We start from the raw sequence: 24,310 nt of genomic DNA, 5'->3' as shown, positions 1-24,310 counted from the left end.
TTTAAATGTACTTTTATGCACTCAAGAAACTGCAAATATTCACTGGAGCAGAAATAAGAGAGTGTTGCTTCAGCTCCACCAGAACTAGCTTTGATCCTCCTCAAGAACAAGGTTCTGAACAAGAAATGATACCGGCATTGCTCCTCTCCTTAAGTTTTGGAAGTAAACCTCTACTATTGTACTCAACAGCTGGAACACATGGGAACATACATCACAAAAGCAGTTAAATTACAGAGACCATATTCAACCACACACCAATACAGCATATACATATTCATGACACCTTAATAATAGATTTTGTTTTATTATTATCACTTAGCAAAACATCATGTCACCATATCAGTGAAAAGAAGGTCCTACATAAAGAAGTTCCTTTAATATTTTGGCCCAACATAAAGATTTCCCTCATTGGAAATGGGTTTATTGTATGTCACTAATAATGGGTTGATCAAGAATCTCATGCGATAGTTGTAAAAATGTTTCAAACTAAGTAGTTAAAAACAAATGAAAAGGTTATTTCAAAATTACAGAATTTATTTATTTTTTTACAGCAATCATATCTGGCCCTGCAGTTAGTCAGTAAGAGAAATTTGTATCCTTCCTGGTTGATGGATTCTGAAGCACATACAAACTCAACACATAGCTGTTTCTTAAACAAACAGTTAAGCCACCACTTTACTACCAACTGGTTTTAATATTGTAATTTGCCTACAATTGCTGACTTTGTCAAATAGAAAAAGATATGTAGCTCCAATGTTACTGAATTCAAATTAAAAGCATAACCCATTTCTTCACCTCCAGGAATCGCAATAGAATCTGTGCAAAATCATTTCACAACACGGGGAAGGAAAGAACAAAAAGAGCTAATTTTCACCACAGAATAAAATTACAATCTTCAAAATAAAAGAAATCCTGCACACCAATATTAATAATTTACACCTTATGGAATTTACGTTCACATGATAGCAAATTACAAACTTGCTAAGGAAGAAATGAGACTTCAATCTCATGCACATACACCAGTATACATGAAGACATAGAAAATTCATTAAAGATCCTGCAACTTTTAAGTCTTTTTCATAATGCCAAACTGGGTTTAGCACAACATACTTGCACAATGCAACTGCTTAGGAAGTTTTTCACCAGTACTTTGCAATTACAGATGGAAAGTTATTAGGATAACTACCTCTACTGTCATATTATTCAAAGTCAAATGAGATGCAAATTGTTTGAAAAAAATTCTCATCATTCTTAGGCATGTTTCACAAACAGCAGTCAGATAAGTCTGAACATTTCAAACACACACTTATGCATGTAAAAACCATTAATATTTCGGATCAAAAGGCATTGGGCCCAACTCAATTTCAACATTTGCCATATGTCTTCCATTGGTACGGCCTGGCTTGTTCCATTTGCGTTCCTTGTGGTGGTAAGCGTGCTGGTGTTTCCGTTCATGTCTCTGGTATCTGGAGCCATCTGCATTTTTAGATGCCTGCTTTCCGTACTGTCTGTATTTACCAGCATCGTAAAGCTGACTGCAAGATTAAAAGGGAATTAATTATTGATTTTTCAGTAAAATAACATATTACTTATAATGACTTACCAATGTCTGTGTTCAATTCTGTATTAGCATTTCTGCAGCAGAAAGTTGAAGTGCTTTCACTACTTTCCAAGCAGCGATACACTGCTGTATTTGTAAATCAGAAAGTTACATTTTTCTTCCATATTTTTGATTTTGAAAGTAATTTCATTTATCAATGTAAAAAAATTCCATCATAGGCATTTCAACTTACTGGGTTGAATTGTTTACCTCTCTGATAAGAAAGGTCCTACAGAACCTAACTCCTATATTGATATAGACTCGCATGGAAACACATATTTCACTGAAAGTCATTTCACTTAAAGTCATGATTTTCAGGAACAGACACACTTTTAAGTGAGGACTTAGTATATTTCTAGTTCAGAGATATTAGTTTGTTCCACAGAGCTGAGATGGTGGTAGTGAATTCAAACAAGAGAATGCTAAGTAGATCTGTTCTACATGATGATCAGGTAACCTACAGAATTATCATTGCACAAGTCTTATAGTACAAGATGATCTTAAGCGAATTATCAGTCCACTGAGTAACCAATCATCCAAAATTCCATTCTGGTGGTCATAGATTGGCAAATGAGGTTTCATTAATTAGTTCTGCTGAGAGTTAGACTTGCTTCAAGTCCAAAATAGTTTATCATGATAGATCAGTCAGCAGTCAATGCATAGTATACTACTGAAGCCAAAAGGAGTGTGGTCAGTGCACACAAACCACGTTGATGATTGACAAATGCTATAGTTTGGGCTCCAACCACAGTCAACATTCTAGTGTCACACAATTAATCTTGCCATTGGCACCCTGTCTAAATAAGCAGTTTTGGTCTCAATCTTGGCACATTCAATACTCAGTAGCTGTCTCAAACCAGTAAATGTTTTCACATCCATTACTTACAGACCATTTCAATTCACAGGACAGTAATTTGTAGCTATGTTTCATGCCTGCCATCCCACCAACCTCTGCAGGAGTTATTTTGTTCATGAGGATAATATTTCATGACCACACTAGCAGTCTTGTCCAGTTTCCAAATTTATCAATACCTTGGACCTGAAATTTTTGTTTTGCTTCTCTACCCTCTCCTGCCGTTTTACTCATTCTGCCTCTTCAAATTCAACACATGCATCTCAAAATTCAACCAATCTCTGACTGCAAAAGAATAATAAAGGAAACAAGTAAGGCATCTAATAGACCCTCAGTACAGCAAGAATAGCACCAAGATCAAATCTCAACCACAGCTAAGAATGACTATACCAAATACTGCAAGCATTTGGAAGTGTCCCATAAATATAACTTACAACTGACACTAACCACTCAGATGTGGTAAACTATATGAGGAACATTGTGCTCCAACTCATCTGTAACCCTGGTTACAGACTGCCCCGCAATTCCAGACCACAACCTGCAAAGATAATGAAATTAACAGTCCCATACCATCAACAGAATCACCCTGGTACCACAGCCCTGGGACTACAATCAAATAGACTCCAATGTCTGTTCACCCCCATCAGTCTGGTTTTCACATCTATTTAATGACTACCTGTGTTCACCATACCACTGGTCAATGGACCTCCCCTGAGTTTTTAAAATCAGAGCCCACAAGTCTGCTGTCCACAGTGACCAACAAAATTCTAACACAGCGAAATTGTGCTGTATAAATGATGCATTTCAAATAGTTATCCTTTATAGTTCAAAACTCAGAAGCTCAACAGAAAAGTTTCTCTCCATTCTGATCATGGAGCCACCGTTTCTCTTCTCTATGCCTCAGTGAAACAATGTGTACAACAAGGATCTACATAGAGCAGGATACAAGGCACCTCAATTTTTTGACAGCATGAAAATCCAGTACTGTGAACCAGACTTCCTCATCTGCTACTTAATTAGATTCTCATAAAACAAGGGGATACCACTGCAAAGCAAGTACTCCCATCCTCACTAGGGTAATTCTGCCATTGCTTTGTGCCTTACCTCACAAAAAACTGGTTCCCTGAAGAACTAAACATAGAACGTAGAACAGTACAACACAGGAAAAGGCCCTTTAGCCCACCATACCTGTGCCAACCATGATGCCATTTTAAACTAACTCCATCTGCCTGCATATGTTGTTAGAGCAAAAAGACATGTATTCTGGATCTGACTGATGTTGTTGGTTTGAACATTGGTTGCCCAAGTTGCAAAGCATTTGTTTACTGGATGTGCAAATTATTAGTAGTGGCAAACAGAATTTACTTAAAAAAGATTCTTGAAAGCTAGTACATTACAAGATCAGAGATCCAGTGAATCACAGCAAGATCTATTCTTGCATCTGCAGCTTGCCAATGAGCAAAGGAGAGGGGGAGACCTAGTACTCCTATTTGTAAGGCTGTATTTTTTGCAAACATTTTCCTGGTTTATTTCTTAAACTGTGATCTTTGGACTACAACCACTTCATTCATATATTGTAGAACTCAAATACAACAGAAAGGGTTGCATCAATAGTCAGACAGCATCAATGGAGAGAGAAACCAGGTTTAACAATTCAGGTCATCAAACAGGCATCAATCTGAACCACAGATGCTGCCTGATGTGTTCAGAAAGAAATTTGAGATCAATGACAGTTTGAAGAAGGTGTTTAGACTGAAATACTAATTTTGTTTTGCTTCCTATATGCTGCCTGACGTTCCAAGCATCTTCCAGCATTTTCTAATTTTATTTCTAATATCCAGCATCTGCAGCCTTTTGCTTTTTGAATTTGAAATTTATCACTTTGTCCAGTCACAGCCTTTTGAACCAAGAGGACATTAACTAATACAATTAAAAATGATATACAATACAACAACAGGAGCGACTAAAAGTCGGTCTGTGCGTACAGTTCTGGTCACCCTGCTTTGAGAAATATTATTAAATTGGAAAGGGTGCAGAAAAGATTTACAAGGGACTGGAGGGTTTGAGTTCTAGGGAGAGGCTAGATAGGCTGGGACTTCTTTCCCTGGAGTGTAAGAAGTCGAGGGGTGACCTTATAGAGGTTTATAAAATCATGAGGGGCATAGATAAGGTGAATAGCCAAGGTCTTTTCTCTAAGGTAGGGGAATTCAAAACTAGAGGGCATAGGTATAAGGTGAGAAGGGAAAGATTTAAAAGGGACGTGAGGGACAACTTTTTCACAGAGGGTAGTGCGTATATGGAAGGAACTGCCAGAGGAAGTGGTAGATGCAGGTACAGCTACTACATTTAAAAGACACTTGGACAGGTACATGAATAAAGAAGTTTAGAGGGACATGGGCCAAACACAGGTAAATGGGACTAGTTTCAGTTTGGGAAACCTGGTGGACAAATTGGACCGAAAGATCTGTTTCCATGCTGTGTGACTCTCTGACACTATCAGACAAAAATTAAACATAAAGGGCCCATACAGTCCTCACAACCTTTGCTCTTGTGGTCCTCTGGTAGTAATTATTGGAAGTGATTAGGAGTGGAAACCCTCATCAGCATATCCAGGAATGCTAGAATCATTTTCAGTGCTCCTAAAACTGCTTTTCTCGAGATCAGATAACTCAGCATACATGTCTGATTAAAACGTGGGATTGAACCTGGGACCTACCTCGTCTGCATGAACTACTCAATCACTAGACAACTAAATGAGCCAGCGGCATACAAATCAAAACCTAGTAAAGCAGGCCTGATCCACATTCTATCAGATCAAACATTTTTATAGTAACAGCAAACTTCAAACTGTCTGACCTCTTGAAAACTGCCCTGCGGATTATCAGAATTCATAAATGAAGAATACTATTCAGTACATTTCTTTTCAAGTATGTCAAACCTAACATAAGTGGTACACAACAGTTAACTACTGAATTTAAATCCGTGTCAATTTTTTTTCACATTGTGATTAGCCAGAATTCAGTCAATTCCTGAAACAAAATGCAAAGTGTTTCCACAGTAATGTTGACAATCCAGAATGAAAACTAATGAATATCTTGGCTTCTTCATTGTGCAGTTCAGACTTCTTCTCTTCAAGGTGAAAATAATTGTACATGCCTGAAAAATAATTATAAATTGTCTACAGAAAATAAAGTGGCAGGTTTGGTAAATATTTGATTAAAAAAGAAAGTTACCTTGGTCCAAATCGATTGAAATAATTGTCCCCAAAAAAGTGCCTATAAATGTATTCATCTAGGTCATCAAAAGGATCAACTTTATCTTCTTGGTGCTCTGCAATATCTTCAAGGTAATCCTCAACATCATTGACAAAATCAGAGAACAACATTTGGTCATGTATAAAAAGGCCATTATGAAAGAATCGGTTTATAAATTTCTCCAGCTCACTCCAGCGTTGAAACTCAACCACCTCCTGTTGAAGATAATTATGCAGAAGCTTATGGAAGTCTTCAACCTTGATGGGATCGAGGACTTTATTAAAGAGGCTCAGCGATTCTTGATGGGCACATTCAAAGACACCAGAGCAACCCTTGGGGCTCCTATAGTGGGTATGTTTTCCAAAGTTGTCATGTTCACCTGTACTCTTCTCAAAATTGAGAGGCTCCTTGGAGTATATTTTGTTGTGTTTCCTTGTATCACTGTACTGGAACTGTGCATCAGCTGTTTCTGTGGGTTTATGTTCACAGGAATCTTTGCCTCCATGAACACCATGCTGGTTTACTCTACAAGGGTGGTCATGGCGTTGCCAGAACCCGTGACGTCTAGTCTTTGCATCTTGTTCTTCTTCACGTCTCTTATTTTTGTGAAATAAATTTTTGGCTGAGTTTTGGAAATGTCGGAATGTGGATTTAACAGAATCAGAGAATTTTTTAAGGTTCTCTTTTACAGCTTCTTTTGCCAATTTAATTTTTTCTTTATGATGACGCACAAATTCTTTAGTTGAGTTTTTCACAGCATCAAAACCATTCTTAACAGATCTCATGAAACTTTCTTTGGGTTGGTACTTTTTACTGCGAGTCCCATAAAGCCCCTGATTTGGTTTCCTGTCTGGCTTCTTTGAATTTTTCTTAAATTCATGGTCATCCTTTTCTTCTTTAGCTTCAACATAAAGTCTCTCCCACAAGTCAGAGCGTTGCTGCTCAAAGTCCAATTTCTTTTCCAGTTCTGCAAGTCTAGACTGCAAATTCTCTGTATCTTTACTTTCTTCTTCTGTATCAGCAGAGGACTGAAGATGACTCAGAGACTCCAGTTCCTTACGCAGAGCATCAGTAATTTCCCGTTCTTTGTCTAATTCCTTTCTTAATATCTGAGCCTCATTCACAAGATTTCCTTTCTGTTGAAGAAAATTCTGTATCTGTTGCTTTTCCTCCTCCAGATGATCTTTCAGCTTCTGGTTTTCAGTGATGATCATCTCAGCATCTACCCCTTTTCCTTCTAATGTTCTAATTTGTTCCCTCAGCTTCCGAAGCTCATCCTGGAGCAAAGATAGTGCTTTCTCTTCATGCTCCAGAGATTCCTTCATACGCTGGTTTTCTTGAGCAAGTGTTTGGTGTTGTGACTCAACAGAAAGCTTCTCATCCATAGTGTGTTTCAAGCGTATTTCCAAGTTTTCTCCCTGTGACTAAATAATCAAAAGGAGATAACTATTAAATGCACGTACATGAAGGTAATTAATAATAGTTTACAAAATAGTTTTATAACTGTACAACTCGGACACAAATTGATTTTTCAAAAAAAATGTTAAATATGGACGAGGCAGCACATTAATGTCAACACAGGGTGGTACTGTTTAGGAGTACAATGTGCTCGATTTTAAAGCATTTTCATTTAATTGTATATACTCTCGGCAACCAGCCCTTCTGTAGTTAACCAACAATTATTTAGCAAAGAACATTTGCTGAAAACCATGGTATTTTGAATCTTTGCTGCAGATGAGAAAACACATCTTAAGATTCACGTAAGCTCTTTCTTTACAAAAACTCATATGCAACTGCTTCATATTGGAAGAATACAACTTCAAGTTTTGTTGAAAACCCACATTTCCCCTTAGGTGCTCCACGTACTAACCCTGGTTTTGGCTGTCAACTAGAAGATTATTTAAAAAGTGTAGCAACCGCACAAATTACTTCACCAGAGGGAATTGGGAACAGATTGATTTGATTTGGTGAATTTCACTGGTGGATCGATTATCTTTTCACTCATCGTGGCACACATTATGAAAGTAATCAATCTTGAATGCAACATTTAATAGAAATACCACTACTTTTTCATTGTAGATGACACTGATTTGAAAATTCTTCCGAAAATAAACTCTGCCTTTGTGATTCTCCAAAACTAGCCTCCTGGTATCACCGTACCGTTGTTAAGTTTAACTGTTCTCTGGATTAAGCTAAAATAACAAAAATAACAATTTTAAAAATACACAGTAACCTTCATAACCATCGCAATTTTAGTTTTACGTTGTTGTAGATACGAGCGAAACAGACAATGTTGGTCCAGATAAGTCTGTTGTAGAAAAATGTTGCATACAGATTGTGGAAGTTCAGGAAATGGCTGAAGAATCTAGTCTTCACAGAAGAAGACTGCAATCAAATTCTATATTCAGTAGGCCTCAGGATTCTTAAAAATAAAACACAAGCAGACACTGACAAAGTTTAGGCAAAGATGACAAAAGACACCTTACTCTGCAATGAACCTGTATAGAATTTTGTGTTGCAAACAAAAAAAAAACCCTTAAAATACAACTGTGTCCAAGGTATAGATAAGGGTGAAAATAAAATCAATCGGGTACATACTCTAAGGATTTACAAGAGAGTAGAAGGATACCAAATGTCATCTAATTATCCATAAAAAGGTGCAACCAGCAACTCCTCTGGGGCAACTAGGGATGTGCAAAAAATGCTGGCCAGCCAACAATGCCCATATCCCATGAGTGAAAAAGACATGAAAAGTATAGACTGCATAATTTTTTTTGTAATAGAGAAGACACCCAAGAATAATATATACTGGATTATCCTTAGCTTGCAGATCGCAGACATTAAGCTACAACATGGATTTAAAAGCAATAGTGTATAATATGTCAGAGTTCTTTAAGAAGTGATCAAATATTGAACAGCATTCATAATGGGCTGGATTTTATGGTCATTGAAAACAGAAAGTAAAAATATTAAATTATCAATAATTTTAATTAATTCTAAGGACATCAAAAATAAATGGTTTGAGATACATGCACAAAAAACTAAAATATAAAAGTAAAACTTCAAAAATGTGACTTCTTAATCATAGTGGAGAAATTTGAAATTCCACAGACATAACATTAATTTTTCAGGGCCTGAGAGGTTTTCGAGCAATAAATAAGACTTTGATACTTCATTAAATAAAGTGTAGCTTTTCCCAAATGTTTCTGCAATGAGACAATAGTATAAACAGACCGTGGTATTGTCAAATCAGTGACTTCTACTTAATTGCAATGTCAGTGTGTTGTCTTCAATACCACACACAAGCTATAGAGAAGCATATAACTGACAGCAACTTCCAGACTCTTGCTTTTAAATGCTCATGTGCAAACTCCAGAGGTTGCTGCCAATTAGAAACGAGTAATGATAATAAACATTGATACACCTGGTGTCTCTACTATCACAGAATCCAGGCCAGTATGTATTATATATGTTTCAAAAGGCATTAGATAAAACCGTACAGCTGAGACTTCAACTCTGGCTCAAGGGAAGTGATAAACTAGTTATCTGAGTTTAAACTAGCTTGTGCGAGAGAAGAGAAATGACAGAAAAGAAACCATCTAGATAGTAGTAAACAATGGAGTCCACACAGTCAATAATGTGAAACTGGAAAAGCACAGCAGGTCAGAAAGCATCCGAGGAGCAGGAAAGTCTGACCTGCTGTGCTTTTCCAGATTCTAATCTATCGACTCTGGCTTCCAGCATCTGCAGTTCTTAGTCTCTCAGAGTCCATATAGATTTGTGCAAAGGCACATACTGTCAACACTACTCCTGAATGTCTGAAAAGAGAAGCACCTGGAATAAAATTACATTTTGATAATTCCTACCTGAATAATTCAGAGCAAAATATAAAAGGGAACAGTTCAAAAGTTTGTAGACCAATTAAGATGAAGAACTAGGCTTCAAAGCACAATAAGCAAATTTGACGTAATAAATTTTGAATGGTAACAGAGATTGTGTTTGCAATAGAGAATCCTTTAAAGAAAAAAAACTGGAAGGGGGAAAACATCATGATATAATTAGTAATCATTCAAGAATTTTTTATCTGTATTAATAAAACTAGACAAAATACTAAAAAATCCATCTCAAGTCATTTGACTACAAGTCAAGGAAAGTTATTTCAACCTTGTGCTGATCAATAGAGAGGCCACATGCTGTTCTGGCACCCAACCTTCAAAAATACATTGAGTCGTTGAAGAGGATTCAAAGAACAGCAACATGGGTGACTGCAGAATTCAGTACTTCGAGGCAGAGCTAAATTCTGAGATAGCCCGCGAATTCCCCTCCAAGTCACACATCATTCTGAATTGGAAATACTATATTATGTTATTTCTTCACTGTTGCTAAGTCAAAAATTGCAGTGGCTCACTGCTGCCTTCTCAGGGGTAATTAGGGGTAGCAATAATCACTTGCAACATTAGCTAGCATGGGTGTTCATATCTGATGAAGGAATTTTTAAGAAAGGAAAAGGACAATCTTTCACGTGTTGTGAGGCATAGATTATGTATACCTGAACTGCTTATTAGATTTTTGACTGCTGATCTAGAAAACAGAGGTTTAAAAATAGGAAAAATAACAAGTCACATTAAGCATTAGAGTTAAGTAACTCCCTCTTTTTCAGAGAAAGAGAAATGTAGGACAGGGGCAAAGTAAAAGCAGTTGAGGCCAAGACAATTATCTACTAATGGGGTTAGGTATGCGTCTTTTGAAAATGAGATTGATGGCAGCTGGTTTGAAAGGCAGGGGAATAGTACTCAACGACTGAATCACTTGCAACATTAGCTAGCATGGGGGTGGGGTCAGGAAAAGGGAGCTGGGTGGCTAGCAATTATAGGAAAGGGTTTTGTAAGCAAGTTGAGCTTGGAAAACCATGAGAGACAATAGGATAGAAAAGACAAAGATGGATAATTAGGGATAGAGTATTGGAGGGAAATTCAGCTTGGCAGACAAGGAACAGGAAGGAAGTGATGGAAGCAGCTAAATAGGCAGTCTCAATGTTATCTTATTTTATTACTAATGAGTTCCTTACATTTGTTGGAAGGGAGGGTGAAGAAAGAAGGAAGGTTAAAGGAGATGGCTGGTAGCGGTGAAAAGAAGCCATGGTTATTTATTTTTCCCTTCAGCTTGACCCTAGAACAATGGACAGCTTTGTAGATAAGAATGATGCCATTATTAAAGGCAAGGTATTTAATTTGGCCCTGCCAGATCTGGTGATGGATGAAATAGTGGCTGGCTATGTCAGGGTAATTGAATGAATGAAAAATAGTAAAGTATTACAGGTCAAGTACCCTTTGTCCACATGTCTGAAAACAGGAAAGACCTAAAAACTGAAGGTCTTGTTGAAAGACGACCCTAATAGATGCACAGAAGTATTGAGTTTGGGCCTTTTGGAAAAAAGCTTTGTTTGACCCAAACGGACCAAAAAGCAAAGATTTTTTTTCCCCACAGGCCCAAACATAGCATATGTACAGGTCTGTTCGGGATATTTGAGAAAATTTTCACTTTTAGGTCCACTCAGGCCTAGTGAAGACTTTTTTTCCAAAGGGCCTGAACAGACCCGAGTGGTAAGTGCAGCAACAAATGGAGATAAAGACCAAGTGTACAGATATCGAAAAACACATTTACAGATGTCATCAGTGTTTTAAATAAAAGTAATGAGAACTCATTCCCAACAGACTAGGTACAATGAGTTCAAGAGTTAAATGAATTGCTTTTGGTTCTGAGATGATAAACAAAATATCTTAGAGTGAAAGGTATGTGTATCTGAAAGCCAAAAATGTCCTTCATCCAAAAAACAATTGGTCCCAAGCTTTCAGCTAAATGACTCTCAACTGTACCAAGGACAAGGGCATCATAAGCATATCTAGCGGAGTCGTTAAAAAATTTAAACATTGCTGAATCATTGTGAAGAGGCAGCCAAGGCTATGCAGTTGAGAAACTCCTGAGAAAACAGTTGTAAGCAAATTTAGGGAAAGCAAGTCTCTAGTCATTAGCATAGAAAGAAGTGGAATAAAGATGCAAAGGGTTATGGGGGCAGTGGTACAAAGAAGTGATCAGAAATAGCCCCATCTGTGATCAATATAATAGAGGCAGAGATCACAAAATATAGCAAGGTTCAGGGCAAGGGTAGCAGGGTGTATTTGGGAATAGTTATGGGAAACAGGAGGCCAGTGAAATAAATGGAGGTGGATAGTGAAATCATTCGAGTTGGACTCTCAAATCAGACAGTCAAAGAGGGTAAATACCTTAGCAGAGAATGAGGATCTTAAATGACTGGCAAGGGGAGTAGAACACTGTAAAAGGTACTCAAAGGAGAAGATATTGGAAGTAGATGAAAAAAGGTACGTTTTGGTCATAAGACATTCAATAGCACCACAGCAAATGGGAAGGTGATGGAAATTATAACATTGTGGGTAAGTAAATATGCTTAAACAATACAAATTTATTGTTGATCAAGAAGCACCTGAAATGAAGGCTAAAATCTAAAATCCTACAGTCAACAATAAGGATCAAGAAATGTAAGTAGCAATCAGTTTAAAATTCTTCTCTGCCTAAGAATAAGAACTGAAACACCATAGTTTAGTGCCTATTCTAAAAGCAAAATAATGGCTCACCTTCAGCCCCATGCACAAGTAGAATCAGGTATCTTACTTAATGCCAGAGTAGATAATGTTGAATGAGACAGAACAGATTCAAATCAGGGCTCATGGGACCAAGTCATTTAAGCCTCTCAAACCTTTTCTACCATTCATAAGATCACAGCTGCTAGGCAATCTCAGTCCACATGAGTCTTTGTCTTTTGTGTTTTGATACTTTTTGGCTAAAACTAATCTCAGTTGCAGTTTCAAAATCAGCAATTGGTCAAGCATCAATCGGCATTTTCTGATGTGTTCCAAACTTTAACTGCCTTTTTTCTCTTTATTCATTCATGGGATGAGGGTGTCGCTGGCTAGGCAGCATTCATTGCCCATCCCCAATTGCCCAGAGGGTGGTTACGAGTCAACCACATTGCTGTGGGTCTGGAATCACATGTAGGCCAGACCAGGTAAGGATGGCAGTTTTCTTCCCTAAAGGACATTAGTGAACCAGATGGTTTTTTCCAACAATCGACAATGGATTCATGGTCATCATTAGACTGTTAGTCCCAGATAATTATTGAATTCAAATTCCAACAACTGCTGTGGCAGGATTCGAACCCGGGTCCCCAGAACATTATCTGGGCCTCTGGATTAACACTCCAGCGATAATACCAGCCTCCCCACATTTGGCGTGAAGAAGCGTTTTCTAATTTCTCACCTGAAAAGCCTGATTCTCATTACTTTACGATGCTCCAGTCTCATGTTCCCCAACTAGCAGAAATCATTTGATCTGATCTGCCCTGTCAGCATCTTTGTATATCTTGCAAACTTCAATCATATCATCCCATAACCTTCTAAATTCCAGGGAATACAACCCTGATTTATCCAATCTTTGTATCGAGTCCAGGTATTATTTTAATACAAATCTCTGCCCTATCTCATTCGTGAATATTCACAGGATTATTTTACAATGAAGCATTAAAAACTTTTTCATTGAACTCCATTTTGAATTAATTTTATTTGCTCCATTCAATTCTCCCAAGACCAACATTTGTGCATGCTGTGAAGTTAAGCATGTGAAATCTTTAATAATTATCCTACATGTCAAGATGTTTGCAATCATTACAAGCCATTATGATTGCGAATATGTCTTGGAAACCAAGACCACCACTTCCCAACAATCTCATTGAAGGTACTGTGAAGGCAATCAGAGCAGGCATCACATCATTACAAAGGAAGGTACATAGGAAATATTGAAATTATGTAGGTAAACATAACCATTCATTCTATGCAAACATCAGGGTGCAGAAGGAAGCAAACAAATTTTTTCAATCTACTTTTTAAGTGCTCCCTTTAATCTGCCAAGTCCCTAGTCACTGGTACAAAAGCTTTGAAACTGACTTACTGGCAGTAAAGTCTCAATCTACACACAGTACTTTAAAATACATTCACTTACTGGGTAACTGCACATCAGTACTGCCCCTCAAGCATCCAACACTCATCAAGACTGCCAAGTAGAAAATGCTACACTGCATTTTACTAAGGGAAACAAACTGTGGATGTGTTTATGCACATATACAAATGAAATAAACCAAACGCCATGCAAAATACAATCCACAAAGGTTGAACTGAGGTTGCAGAGACACCACGGAGCAGTGAGAGAATGAGGTAATTGTGCAAATAAGGATATTCTGCAAGCCACCCAGACAAGCTAATAAGCAAGAGTTGGGAGGGCAAAGGAGGAGATAAAAGGACAAGAGAACATTAATTGCAGACTTCTGGAATCATCTGTTTATTTAAGATTAGTTTTTGTTCTAGATTTTGTAGGTGGACTGGCAAACTTTGTGGGCTTGTTTATGGAAGTCTTGAGCTTGATACTATTGGCTCTTTTCTGTGGCTTTTTCATTTGATTGTGTGGGCTTTTTATAATGGATGTTGCCCTTCTTTTCCTTGAATATTGCAAACTTTTTTCTATTTGTTTTGTCAAATATTGTGAGCCATTCCCTTTCTTTTTAGCAGACATTGTTGGCTCCTTTCTGGGTTTCTTTGGGAAAACATGGTCTTCTTTGGAAGTTATAGGTTGCTTTCTCTTTGAGTGTCGTTGGCTTTTACCTGCTTTAGTTTGGATACTGGGGGCTTTGTTCCGCATATCACAGTGAGCTTGATTCCATGTTTGTTTGTGAAAGACACTGTCGGCTGTTTTCCGACTGTCTTTGGGTAAACATGGGCTTTTCTTGCTATGAACAAGCTGCTTTCTCTTTTTACGGTATATGTTGTAGGGTTTTTTATGTAATTTAGATTGCGTATTGTAGGCTCTCTGATTAGCACTGTGGGTCTTTTTATTAGGGGAGTTTTGGAAGACTTTGTCTTTTCCATTTTTATGAAGACTCTTGTTTGAGAGCTTATTTTGGAGACCAACGCCAGATTTTAGGCCATATTTGGAGCATGCTGTTCCTTTTTTGGCAAATTTTGAACATCTTTTTCTGTTTTTTTGATGAGTACTGTGGGTTCTTTGGAAACACTGGTGAACACCCTGCACTCGTTTCTTTTTATCTTGGCAGGTGTTATCTGTTCTTTCCTTTTTAGGAAAACTTGTAACCGTTCTTCTGGACATTTTCTGGTGCACATTATGAATTTGTTTTCTGTTTTTTTGGAACTGACTCTGTCCTAGATTGATTTCCCACAGTTCTAGATGCCAAAATTCAAGCCTGCCCTTACTGTCTCTCTTCCCTACATTTTTCTCCCTGGCTAAAACTCCTCCATCTAAATTCTGTGGGTCCCCCCTCCCAAGCTTCCTCTTCCATTCCTGTGGTTTCATGGTTGTATTGCTTTCTCTCTCTGTTCCCAAGTCTTTTTTCTGACTCCACAGTTGGAACTGTTGGTGGTGTCCTGGACTCGAATTCCTCTGGAAACATACGACCTGCGAAATCAGGCCAATTTTAAGAAAAAGAAAACAAAAACAGAGGAGGGTAAGGAAGTTTAACTTTTAAAAGTTCCAGATACAAAACTATAACTTGCACCAACCCCCCTCCAACAAAAAGGCAGTTGGAAAATGTATAAAAAGGTTTCCCTGTAACAATAATGTACTGCAAGTGCCCTTGAAAAGCTGCTGGTCAGACTTCTACCACAGGGATTTCCATCCTTGAGAGCTGCCAGCCAGCTCTCGCTGCCCGCCAGCTCTCGCTGCCCAGCAGTGCCAGAATTCAATACTACACACTAGTAAAACTACAAGCATCTCCATAAAGCACATGGTGGCAACTGGAAGCAGATGAGTCCTGAGTGTTTTGAGTGACTAGGGTGCATTTGGACACTTGTTTTTTTTTTGGGAGTAGTGGGTGTAGATTTTGAAGGCTAAGCAAAGAGCTGCAAAGACGATGCATACACAGTATCCTCTAAATGACATACCTGAAAAACAGACTTCCCATTTTCAACTGCCTCCCACTTCCTAGTGCATTATGGCAGTAGAAGTGGCCTCAACAGGCCTATGAGTATGCAAGAGAGTGGCACGCTACCCACACACTATATTATGGAGACCAATCCAGGGTGGGCAGGAAGGCTGTAGACTAGGCACCCAGAATGATATACATGACCCCATTGCTGTCCCTGCCCAGCAACGAATGCAAAATCCAGTCCACTGCTTCAGTATGTGAATAATAACTGCATATAACCATATTTGTTTAGTTTTGATACTTGGAAGGTTCAGAGCTCCACAAGTGAAACAATCAGATAAGATATTGGATTTGTAACATTTGAATGCAAGTGTCTAGTTTGAAGCACACTTACAAGATCATTTGTATTATATTGAGAACAGTCATATAAATATCCAAGAATTGTCAGGTTACCTGAAGCTCAGCTTGTTTTTCTTTGAGTTGTTCGTTCTCTTTTCTCATCTTATCCATAAGTTCTGTCAGTGTGAGCAACATGTCCGGTTTTTCCTTTATGTCTTCCATAAGTTCCTCAGTTCCAGCCTAATTTATAACATGGCAGCTATCAGAGAGTATATGACTCCTGCTCCTACTATTTTCATATTTTTGTGTCAAATGATTGGCATTTTAAATGAATTATGATGATGGCTACTTTCCCTGTCTTTAACCATCTATCCTTCCCTCCTGAATGCATTGACTGCTGATGTGGTAGTCGTATGATACTGCTTTTCTCAGTTTCCTTTAACTGGCCATTACATATGAGTGAGTCTCAACACTAAGTATCAACAAAATACTCAATGCAAAGGGCATTGCTGCTTACCCTAATTCAACGTTCATACATCTACTGACTTGCCCTTCAAGCAGGTACTGCTGAATAGTTTGCAAGTGGAAATTCCTGGCACTTTTTAAAAAATTTGTTCATGGGATGTGGAAGTCATTGGCAAGGCTAACATTTATTGTCCATCCTTAATTACCCTTGAGAAAGTGATGGCTCAGGAAAGTAACTGACTATTGTAGTCTGTGATGTAAGTACACGCAGTGATTTCAGAAAGAGAGTTCCAGGATTTTAGCCCAGTTACAGTGAAGGAATGGCAATTTATAGTTCGAAGTGAGGACAGTGTGGGGCATGGAGGAGAACCTGTGGGCAGAGTCACAGTGTCATACAGCACAGAAACAGACCCTTCAATCCAAACCGTCCATGCCAACCATAATCCCAAACTAAATTAGTCCCATCTGCCTGCGCTTGGGCCATATCCCTCCAAACATTTCTTATTCATATACTTATCTAAATGTCTTTTAAACGTTAGTAATCCGCATCCCACTTCCTCTGGATGTTCATTCCACCATCGAACCACTCTGAGTAAAAAAAAGTTGCCCCTCATGTCTTTTATAAAATCCTTCTCCTCTCACCTTAAAAATATGGCCCCTAGTCTTGAAATCCCCCACCCTAGGGAAAAGACACCTGCTGTTCATCTTATCTATAACCCTCTACAAGGTCATCCCCAACCTCCTACACTCCAGTGAAAAAAGGTCCTAGCCTGTCCAGCCTCTAATTATAACTCAAACCCATTCCCAGCAACATCCTGATAAATCTCTTCTCAACTGTCTCCAGCTTAATATTATCCTTTCTATAACATAGGGACCATAACTGGACACAGTACTCCAGAAGAGTCCTCACCAACGTCCTGTACAACCTCAACATAATGTCCCAACTACTATACTCAAAGTTCCGAGCAATGAAGGCAAGTGTGCTGAATGCCTTCTTAACCATCCTACCTACATGTGCTGCAAATTTCAAAGAATTATGTAACTGAACCCTTAGGTCTCTCTGTTCTACAACACTACTCAAGGCCCAATTATTAATTGTACAAGTCCAGCCCTTGCTTGTTTTACCAAAATGCAATTCCTCACATTCATCCAAACTAAACTCCATCTGCCACTTTTTAGTCCATTGACCCAATTGACCAAGATCGCTTTGTAATCTTAGATAACCTTCTTCACTGTCCACTATACCACCAATCTTGGTGTCACCCAGAAATTTACTTGCTTTCTAGATGCTCATCTAAATCATTTATATAAATGACAAACAGAAGTGGACCCAGCACCAATTCCTATGGAACACGCTGGTCACAGGCGCCTAGTCTGAAAAACAACCCTCCACCATCTCTCTGTCTTCTGTCTTTAACACACATTGTGTATTCCAATGCTGCCCTTGTTCTTCTAGGTAGTAGAGGTAGTGAGTTTGAAAGGTGCTGTCAAAGTAGCCTTAGCAAATTGCTGCGTCTTTCCCAAATAGTGGGGCGTGGGACAAAAAGATTCCTACTGTTGCTTCATGGGATTAGTTCACTTAAGACAGCGAAGAGTTGAACCAAAGGCCTTCCAGTCTTTACGACACAGTTATTTGCGTGTTATTCATCAGCAAAGTCATTCTAATTCTGTAAAATGTTTAAGCTATGGAGGTTTAGTTCCCCAAAATAAAATACCATATCTATTCACACAGATAAAATATTGTGGAAGTTAATTTTAAGAAGAATCTAACTTTGTCATTCTTGCTAATTAGTGGTCAGTAAGGATCACATTATCAACCCTCTTGAGCATTGAGCAACACTCCAATGGAGGCACTAAGCAATGTCAAATAATTCCGAGGATTTTGGATTAGTCAGTGCTCACTGAAAAGTTTAACACACGAGCTACTACGTAGTTACATTTTGTGTAATATCCAGCAATATTGTGAAAATAGGCTGATATCAAATCATTGCTGGACTACATTACAGTCAGTGACAAACATCAAAATTAACTGGGGATATCAGAATATCTGTGGAACAGTCCACCTCAATTTTAGCCAAAAAAGCAGATTGTTTTAGTATTTCTCACAAATTGTACAGAAACGTACATTTTTAGCATTTTTCGGACAGGAGCATATTCACTGACCACCCCCCACCCTTTTGGATAAATCTCCATTCAAGTAATGATTCCAGTTTTCCCTAATAAATTTAGTTTGTGCCAGTGAAAGTCAAAAACATTCTGATAGTACTAATGGAATAATTGCCAGGCACATTGGAATGTTATTTTGGCACTTTGTAGTTGAGCCAGCTGGTCATGTGAAGCATTGAGTCAGCTACACCACTGAACATATTGGTATAGCTGGAACCAGTAACTATTTATGTTATTTTAAGTAGCGTGATCAACTTGGTAAAATGGCAGAATATATTCTTGTTCTGAACAGAAAAATATCTTCAGAAACTGCAGAAAATCAAATCCCAAGGAACAACTCTATTCTGTTTGTACTGCTTCATATATTTTCATCAAAAAGTGGGAGTTTGTTTTTAAATCCTGGGATCTGCAAAAATACTGTTGCTCCACTCCATCAATCAATAGCGTTTGCTTTAGGCAGGAATTTCCGATATCAATTGTTTTAGACTATCATCCTAAAGAAGTAAGATGACAAAAAGCAAAAACAAAGAGTTCCAGCATGAATTGAGCAGAAGTGCAGAAATGCCAGAATCAATTAATGACAGCTGGGACAAATATTAACTGGGGCAGTGGAAACGACAGAAGCGGAGCATCAGGTGGGATGGTCAGAGTGTAAAGAACATCAGAAAATGACTAAAATATTCATCAGGAAGAAGAAATTAAGACTGAGGGTAAGCTTGGTTGGAATGTAAAAATAGATAGCAAGAGTTTCTCTGGGCATTTAAAAAGGAAAGAAGAGTAAGTAAAGTGAGTGTTTGTCCTCTGGAGAGGAAGAATGGGCAGTTAATTGTAGATAATAAAGGAAACAGTAGATGCAATGAACAAGTAATTTGCTCCTGTTTTCAGTATAAAAAGATACAAAAAAATTTCCAATAATAGCTGTAAATCAGGCGGTGGAAGGGAGAAAAGAATATAGCGGAATTACAATCACAAGGGAGATGATACAAAATAAACTGATGTAGCTGTGGGCTGACAAGTCTCCGAGTTCAGATCATAGGGTCTGAAAAAATGGTGGCTAATGAGGTAAGAGATGCATCGGTGTTAATCTTCCAAAAATCCCTAGATTCAGGAAAGGTTCCACTAAACTGGAAAGTAGCAAACATAACATCTCTATTCGAGGAGGTGAGTAAACTTGACACCTAAAGTGCAGTAGATGTCAAAATTGATCATTACATAGATTATAGCTGTGCACTTAGAAAAGAGATCATTGGGAGAAGTCAGCATGGATTTTGTGAAAGGGAAATCATTCTCAAACCACTTTAATGCAGTTCTTGGAAGGAGTAGCATGCACAATGGATAAAGAGGAAACTACATGATTTTCAGGAGGCATTTAACAAAGCAGCAGGTGAAAAGTTATTGTGGAAAATAAAAGTTAGCGAGTAACAAATTATTATGGACAGAAGATTGGCTCGCAGTAAACAAAGAGTGCGCATAAATGAGTCTGTCTATTTAGCAGGATGTGGAGTCCCACAGGGGTCCATGCTGGGACCTCAACTTCTTACAACTAACATCAATGACTTGAATGCGAGGTGCAATGGCATGGTAACTAAATTCACAGACATCAAGTAGAAAGGAAAGTATGTTGTGAAGGTGATATCAGTAAGTTGCAGATAGTTAATTGATAGTTTGAATGCGTGGGCAAAAATATGGCAGATGGAGTGCAACGTGTGAAAATGTAAAGATGTTCACTTTGGCATCAAGAATAAAAAAGCAAGAGCATTACTTAAATGGAGAATGACTGCAAAATTCCAAAGTGCAGAGTGATCTAGTGTTCTTGTGCATGAGTCACAACAAGTTGTAATCAAAAAGACTAATGGGATGCCATCTATTATTACGAGAGAAACTGAACATAAAAGGTTAGGATGTTATGCTATGGTTACACAGGGCAATGGCGAGACCACATGTGGAATACTGTGTAGTTTTGATCTCCTCATTTAAAAGAAGACCGAGTTTGTTGTCTTATGAAGACAAACTGGACTTGCTTCCACTGGAGCTGAGAAGAGTCATGGGTGATTTTAAAGAAGTATATAAAGATCTGAAATGGTCCTGACAAGGTGGACATGAAAAGATTTTCTTCTTGTGGGTCAGTCCGGAAATTAGGGCAGTGTTTTAAATTTAAGGGTCATCCTTTCAGGACAGAGATGAGAATTATTTTTCCTCAAAAGGATTAACAGACTTAAAAACTCTGCTTCAGAAGATGATGCAGACAGGGTCAATGAATATTTTTAAGACAGAGGTAGATAGATTCCCATAAACAGAAGAATCAAGGGTTATTTTTTGGGAGCTGATACAAATATGGAATTCAAAACTCAAATACATCAGCCATCATTTTACTGAAATGATGGAGTAGGCTCATGAGGAGGGGTGGTCTACTTCTACTTCTGTTTCGTATATTCATATGAACTAATGGGGGCACTAGAGTACAGTACCTAAGTTAACTATGGGTGAGTAGATAAACAAAGTGGCTACACACTTCAGCCAGGAAGGAAGGGAAAATAATAAAATAATTTAATACTCAAGACCAGGAAAACAGAATATCCAAAGCCCTGCACATTATTCCAAAGCAGCAAAAATGAATGACAATTATTGGAAACTTTGGCCACAACTTTTCAATAGCTCTGCTCATGACCCTTATCTCCATAAAACATTAGTATTTTTCTGAAAATTGAGTAACAGTGAAAGCATGCAACAATGTGAAGCAATTTGTATTCTTACTACATAGTAAAACCAGAAACTGCACTGTACTGAATTTTATTCTTGATTCAAACCACCACTGTGTCACCAATCGGCTTCTAGGTACACAGTATAAAACACTAAACCAACTGAATGTTTTACTGTTTGAGATTTTATTGTAATGAAGATTTCAACTTTTTCAGTTGGAGGGAGGGCACAAGGCAGCATTAATACTGCTGGCATGTAATGACTTGGGGCATTTACTTACCTGATCCTTTTGACACTGAAAAAGATCATCTTTAACATCATTCAACTCCTCTTCATGAATTTTCTTCACTATTTTCTGCTGTTCCTGAATTTGGGTCGTTCCTGCAATGAGCCAAAAGAAAACACACCATGGTACTATCAAAAAGACAGGCTGTTGGATTTTCTTTTATCAGTGCATTACTGGCTGGCTATTTGAAATATGAAAGATTTGATATTCACAAGTAGCACATGCAAATAATAAGGTTAATTGCGAAATAAATTTAGCATGATTAGAACAAAAAAAACTGAAGGACATATCTTTAATTTCTTTTCATATAAATCCAATGGATTTTGTGGTTGGATGCAGTTTGTCCCACAAGGTTTTATATAATTCTACTTAAGCATTCATTCACTCTCCTGTCTTCCCTTTAAATCCTAACAATGACTACTAATCTCCAAATAAAACATGAATTTGCACAGAATGAAATAAATGAGGTATGTTGCATTTTAACAAATAATTATTTCCATGAATTTGACATTCCCAAGGATAACAGAATTTTGTGTTGTCATCTTTACATACTGTACTGATTGCACAAAATAAATAATGACCAGTAATAATGAGTTGGCAGACATGAAGCCACAAATATATATTGCACTAAATTATGCTTGTGATTACCCACCTGCATTATCCAACTTTCCCCCTTTGTGTCAGCTAGAACACACACCTAGAATTCCATCCCTGCCCCTTCTTCCTGCCACAGAGTTTATAACCAGATTGCAACATTCCATCTCTGTTCCTGCTCTTTTGAACAGTGAACTTTAGTACTACAGTTATTAACATTTATTTATAATTATTTATTAAAGCAGCCAATACGTGTTTTAAACATCTTCATTTTGCTTAAAGAGGCCTGTTCTAAATGTCTACTGATTGTGAATTACTTTTGGAATTCAGCAACATTATTTAGTATTAAATTTTAACAAAACAGATAAGAAAAGTGCAACTGTCATCAATTTTTACTGTATATATATTTTTTGCCCATATTTCTTTAAAACATTTCCCTCAAGCCTGGAGCAAATTGCCCCAGCAGCTGGCAAAATTGCCTTGTTAATAACTAATGAACAACCTACTTTACATGGTGTACATAGACAGCTGCAATTCGAGAAAAATACTGCACAACTCAGGATGTATTTCCCTTTAACTTGTACAGTTCCTTTAACTCATATTAGCAGCTGGAGGAAAATTATTCCTCAAGAACTGTTCTATCACCTTACTGTCTCTGTCTCTCTCTCACACGCACACACAGAGAGAGGAGGGGGGAAGCATCAGGAAGTAAATGATAGGGAGTCACAGGATTTAACACTTCCATCAGAAAAATCACCCCAAAATTAATCTAAGTAAAAGTAGAATTGATTTGAGATGCACACTGCGGATTTAAATCCTAACTGATCATGAGGATATGGGAGGACATCAGATGAGAACAAGATCAGGATTAGCTTGGTATTCCCACTTGAAAAAGTTGGCAACGCTCACCATCCAAACTTATACATTAAAACTTGCTATTTAGCACTGATAAGAAAAAGCTTCCAGCTGCAGGGGGGTCAAGGAGAAAAATATGAGCACAAAAAAAGCAGACAACTGTGAAGAATGGCTATGTAATTTAGGAATATTGCAGATCAATTAATTTGAGTCAAATCAGATTATCATTCTGAAGTAACCAGGAAATGTAACACCTACTACTTTTTAAATAAATGGTAATGATTTTCTAAAAAAGAAAACTGCTCTCCCTAGAAATAAATTGGTACTATTGCTCAGAGGCTGTGGAAACCACAATCATTCGGCTCCTTATTAGCAAACATTAGACTACAGTGTTTAAAAAAAAAACAGGTGGAACAGAGACGCATGAATAGGTTAGCACACCAATACATTAACTTTACTCATGTCTCATCTGATGGAAAAGAAGCAACCCCTCCGCTAATTTCAACTGTCCTATACTATAATGAAATGTACAATATCAAGCTTCTAGTGAATGGTCCATACATCAGAAAATTCCCACAATTTTGCACACATTGTAGAAAAACAGTTTAAAAAAAACACACTGATGTTCATTTGGTGGTCTGCAGGGAATTGTAAGGCAATTAAAGCACTTTGCTGGTTTTCAGCATGATCAGGAAATAAATATTACTTCATTATAGAGAGATACTTATCACCAAGGAGAAGATAAATGTACAAGTGAGTGAAAGATCGAGTACTACAGCGTATGTATAAATGAATGTGCACTAATGTAGCATTCCAAGTGACAAATAATTCCCAAATGCATTCTACACTGCTGAAATTCTAATTAAAGTATAAACTTAAAATATACATTTAAAGCAATGTTTTAAAAAAGTTTAATGGGGGCTATCAAGAGCAAGGATGGCCCTCTCATACTCCCCATTATTTCAAATGAACTTCGTCTCACCCCTCTTCAGAGGCAACTGGCTGCCATCTTGAAAGTCTCCTAAACGGGGATCAAGTATTAAATTTGCAGATTAGTCTCAAACCCAAATGCAATTTATTTCAACAGAGACTTGATATAAGAATATATTTTTTCTACAAAAAAAACTATACGTGCAAGTTTACAATCAACTATGCGCGCACACAGATGTTACTGTCTCAGTTCAATACAAAA

General features: G+C 37.7%; 1 protein-coding gene across 9 annotated transcripts in view; it reads right to left on the bottom strand.

Moving 5' to 3' along the window:
• Positions 1–516: 516 nt before the first annotated feature.
• ccpg1 (cell cycle progression 1) overlaps positions 517–24,310 on the bottom strand; it is a 49,823-nt gene continuing 26,029 nt past the window's right edge. For 3 of the 9 annotated variants that reach the window (XM_020519942.2, XM_020519941.2, XM_048616115.1), the window contains 5 exons: positions 24,101–24,139; positions 21,664–21,764; positions 16,167–16,292; positions 5,687–7,131; positions 517–1,535 (listed from right to left, as the gene is read on the bottom strand). In XM_020519942.2, coding sequence (XP_020375531.1) covers positions 1,325–1,535; positions 5,687–7,131; positions 16,167–16,292; positions 21,664–21,764; positions 24,101–24,139 — 1,922 coding nt within the window. In that variant the 3' untranslated portion in view covers positions 517–1,324. The remainder of the gene's footprint in view (positions 1,536–5,686; positions 7,132–16,166; positions 16,293–21,663; positions 21,765–24,100; positions 24,140–24,310) is intronic. The other 6 variants (XM_020519944.2, XM_048616117.1, XM_020519943.2 and 3 more) reach the window with 3 other exon arrangements.

This window comes from Rhincodon typus, chromosome 33, assembly GCF_021869965.1.
Source record: "Rhincodon typus isolate 14 chromosome 33, sRhiTyp1.1, whole genome shotgun sequence".
NCBI lineage: Eukaryota > Metazoa > Chordata > Chondrichthyes > Orectolobiformes > Rhincodontidae > Rhincodon > Rhincodon typus.
This window is presented reverse-complemented; position numbering and strand designations above follow the sequence as displayed.